Raw genomic sequence first — 4,427 nt, 5'->3', positions numbered from 1 at the left:
AGGGTGTTTTCCATTGCCTCGTATGCATGTGAAGGTTGGACACTGAATAAGGAAGACGAAGGAAGAACCGATGCATTTGAATTGTGCTGCTGGAGGAGAAGATTGAAAGTATCACGAACTGCTAAAAGGACAACCCAGCATACCATGAAGCAAGTGTGGCAGAGTGCTTCTCAGAGGCCAGGATGGCAAGACTTCGCCTTCCATACTTTGGATATGTTATCAGGAGAAACGCGTCCCTGGAGAAGGACGCCATGTGTGGTGAAGTAGAAGGGCAGGGAAGGAGAGGGAGAGACCTCCAGGAGATAGATGGACACAGCAGCTGCAACAGGGGCGCAGGCAGAGGGACAATTGTGAGGCTGGCACCGGACCGGGCACTTCTTCCTTCAGTGTCGTGTAAAGTCGCTATGGGCTGGAATCCCCTCGATGGCCCCTCACCGCAACACGATATTTTAAAGTCGAGCCGTGTTTACCTCTATCAGCAGCAATCACGATGGAGCTGCAAAGCTCCTCATCTCCATCAAACTGGATTTTGAGTGGCTTTGTTTATTTCCTGAGAACTGGTACCTTCTTAAGTCCCCAAAGATGTCTCACCACGTAAAGATATTTAGTGAGCCTCTCTGGGGCGGCATTGTTCTCTGGGTATCGTGGCTCCTCACGGTGACCTCAGGGCCTCCAGGGTAGCATGTCTTTGAAAGTTCAGAGGCCTGCTGTCTCCTTGAAATTTTGTCTGTACGTCACTTGCAGGGGCTGGGATTTGTAGGACGAAATCTGTCCACGGGGAGCTGGGTGAGCCTCTGGATCCATCGGCTTCCTGGCTTTGTCAAAATGTACAGAAATAGGAAGGCATTTCAAAAAGTTCCTGGGGGAAAAGATGGAACTAAAAGATACTGGTATTTTTTCAGGAAAATTTTGCAGCTCCCCTCGTATGAGATTGTAAGTACGTTTGCCTCATCAACATGGTAGACCCTTCCCCAGATGTAAGTACTTTTATTAACTCAACAGAATCACATTTCAAAACCTGGATTTCTCCCAAGTATCAGCTTTGCAAATTCACTTGTAAAATTTTAAGCCATTTCTGTCACTAATAAACAGTTTTGGAAGCAGGGTGGCTTCAAAGGAGGGGCAATGGCTGACATTACCCGAAGACCCAAACCCAGTGCCATCGGCTGTGTGCTGACCCCTAGTCCCCACAGTGCAGGATTCCGGGGACTGTGCCTCTTTATCCAGAGTGCCTGGTGGGTTTGAACCACCAACCTTGCAGTTAGCAGCCCAAGTCATTCTCCCGAAGCACAACCGGGGCTCCCTTGATCCAAAGATGCTGGCTGTTACCATTTCAGCATATTTTCTACTGCTCTTTCTAAGCCTCCTCCTTCATTTTTGTTGTCATCTACTTCCTAGGACATTTCTTTCTCTCACTGTTCTATTTAGAGTGTATCTTTATGTAGTCGCCACCAGTAGTCTTCTGTGCATTTTTAAATGAGTATTTAGTCAGGGTTACATAGTGCCACGCGGGACCCACAGTGTGCAGTTGACAGCCGGCAGACCCGACTTCCAACAGAGGCGGTTTTATTAGACTCTTTCCTCCAGTGGCAGCAGAGTGGTCAAATGGCCAGGGAGCGCTCAGAAGAGGGATTTTTCAGGATGTCGCAGGTGGCCTGCCTGCCTTCTCTCTTTGGCCGTCAACCCAACGAGCACTCGAGTTCTCTCCATGGCAGCAAAACTCTGGGAGGAAATCCTGCCTGTTTTTATTGCTCAGTCCAGGAAGTGGTTATTGGACTGGCGGTGCAGGGAGGATCCCCCCTTCTATACTGTGCGTGTCACTGTTCAATTTTACTGAAGGGCACTGGATGCCAAAGGACGTACTAAATAACCAGCACTTTCTACCTCCATTTCATTTCATGCAAATGATGTCATATTTCACCAGAAGATTCTTGTGTTTAGCAAACAAACCTTCTTCGCTGTACTTACCTTGGTTTGCCTTTGAAAAGTCTCCCAGACGTGTAGGCTGTGAAGAGGTGAAAGGACACACACCATTGAAATCTTTGAAGAGCTCAGTTAAAATCTACATGCTTGACACTTGGTAGTTATAGTAGCAAATAACTTACTTTATAAAGAACTTGCGGTACTCGGTATTATGGGCTTCCTAACTTGCCAGGCAACATATTAAGATTTTACAACTCTAAAGCTCAAAAACAGTGTGTACTGTTTACCTATTTTTTCTCCTGGCTCTTATTGAAGCCCCATTGTCGTTTTGTGCAGTCAGCGGACAGTTGTTTCATGTTGACGTAATGCTGAAAGTAACCCTCTTGCTAGTGCCCGTCACTGAGAATGTCAAGCTTAAGACGTCTAACATGGGACCCGTCGTGGTGAGGGGACCCACGTAAGAGTAGGCAATTTGTCTCCTTCCTATCCATGTGTACCTAGATGAATATACAGCCTTTAATGACATCTCTTTCAGATTCATTCCTGAATCACCTCGTTGGTTATACTCCCAGGGTCGACTGAGTGAGGCCGAGGAGGCACTCTACCTCATTGCCAGGAGGAACCGCAAGCTCAAGTGCACCGTCTCGTTAACCTATCCCGCCAACAGGAGCAACAGGGCGACAGGAAGTTTCCTGGACCTGTTCCGGTACCGGATCCTCTTGGGGCACACGCTGATGCTGATGTTCATCTGGTAATTACACAGAAGGGCATCTTATTGTTCTTCAAGAACCCTGGTGTTTCTTCTCCAGAGAGATGGGGACTGCACCTCTTCTGGGGTCGTGAGCTGGGTTCCCCAGAAGTAACGGAATGTCCTCGTGTTCCCCTAGTACCGGGTGGGTTGCAAGCCTCTAGCCAGAGCTGATCCATGGTCCCTGAGGACAGACATATTAAACTTGAGCTTGTAGCCATAAGAAACACATCCTTGTACATGAGAGTTGATAAACGTATGTAAGCAAAACAGAAAAGAAGGAAAAGAAAGGAAGCGTACGAGATACAGAAGCATTTAAAACAGGCCTTAAAGATCCCGACCTTAAAGATCCCGACCTTTGTTTGGGGTTTCAGCACTAAGCAATGGATAACCCACCCACCTACTGCCATCGAGTTAGTTCCGACTTATTATGACCTATGTTAGTCTGGGTCGACTAGAGAAACAAATTCATAGACATGCGTATGTGTATAGAAAAGAGCTTTCTGTACAAGAGCAGTTGAACATTGAGAAAACAACCCAGCCCAGTCCAGATCAAGTCCTTAAGTCTGATATTAGCCCATATGTCTGATACCAATGTATAAATTCCTCTTCAGACTCACAAAACACATGCAATGATGCAGAATGCAGGGAGATCACAGGCCAGTGGGTGGGAAGTCTTTTGCATCCAGTGACATTGTAAGCATCTCAGTACTGGCAGGGGGTCTGGACATGGCTTCTCTCGCTCCAAGGCTCTGGTTGCCATCAGCCTGTCTCTGTGTGGCTTGTCAATGAGAATGTCTTGCAGGGACTGGGCGTGTGCCCCACCTCAGGTGAGCTATTTATCTCCTTAGTTCCTCCAAATGAGGTCATCAAGCTGCCTCCTGATTGACAGGTTAAACTCCACCCCATTCACTCTTAATGCTCTCATATTGACAACAGATTATGTAACTACCACAGACCACCCCTTGTCAATTTGATACTTTCACACAACTCTTTAGCAATACATAATTTCAAACAATAAGAAAATCATATCTGTAGCTAACAGGATAAAACTAAATGTATACAATTCAGTATGTGCCACCTTCACTTGAACATAACATTCTATAAGTGAAAAAACAAAAATATCCTATGCCTAACAATTGCAGTTGAGTAACACCTACACCTTAATCCTATCATCCTACGAATATCTTCTCCCATTTATGAAAGACTGTAAGCCAGCCACTAATTCCTTTATATACCCCATTTTGGGTATCCAATTTCTATACTGCTCACTTCCATCAACCCAGTGCTCTGAGGAGACAATCATATTCTTTGATGTGAAGAATCTTCATTCCAGTGGAGCCTTGTGAAATCTGCATCCATAAGCAGTCAAATCAGGACAAATTGGGTTTTGGGTTTTTGAGGCTGTGGATCTTTCTTTCCTTGAGAGGTTGGTGGGCTGTGGTTCGAACTGCTGGCCTTGTGGTTAGAAGTCCATTGTGTAACCCACTACACCATCAGGGCTCCTTAAGAAGTTAAGAGGACGTTCAAATGGTCGTGCTGGGTGATGCATTTTGTGGGGTGTCCCCACTCATGAATTCACAGGGACCACTGTATGTGATCCTTCAGAACCTTGGGAGTTTGAAGGGGTGGATTCAAAGCCACGTCTGTAAGTCAGTGGGGCACCTGATGAGCACGTACAGAACCTGACTTCTTTATTGTCTAGCTTATTCCAGCCTGCCTCTCCCGATGTTCTGAGCATTAATGGAAGCGGCAA

At 46.3% G+C, this 4,427-nt stretch overlaps 1 protein-coding gene across 4 annotated transcripts in view; it reads left to right on the top strand.

The window, feature by feature from the left end:
• Nucleotides 1–4,427, top strand: part of SLC22A15 (solute carrier family 22 member 15) — a 128,428-nt gene that overhangs the window by 55,346 nt on the left and 68,655 nt on the right. For all 4 annotated transcript variants that reach the window (XR_006679425.1, XM_045283699.1, XM_004714861.2 and 1 more), the window contains one exon: nt 2,459–2,674. Coding sequence is in view for 3 of the 4 variants with exons in the window: in XM_045283699.1 (XP_045139634.1) it covers nt 2,459–2,674 (216 nt within the window). In the remaining variant the exon portion in view is untranslated. The remainder of the gene's footprint in view (nt 1–2,458; nt 2,675–4,427) is intronic.

Source organism: Echinops telfairi, unplaced genomic scaffold (assembly GCF_000313985.2).
Source record: "Echinops telfairi isolate 266 unplaced genomic scaffold, ASM31398v2 ScPeMD7_7466;HRSCAF=8504, whole genome shotgun sequence".
NCBI classification, from domain to species: Eukaryota; Metazoa; Chordata; class Mammalia; order Afrosoricida; family Tenrecidae; genus Echinops; species Echinops telfairi.
The sequence above is the reverse complement of the archived record's forward strand: the minus strand, read 5'-3'. Positions and strand labels throughout refer to the sequence as shown.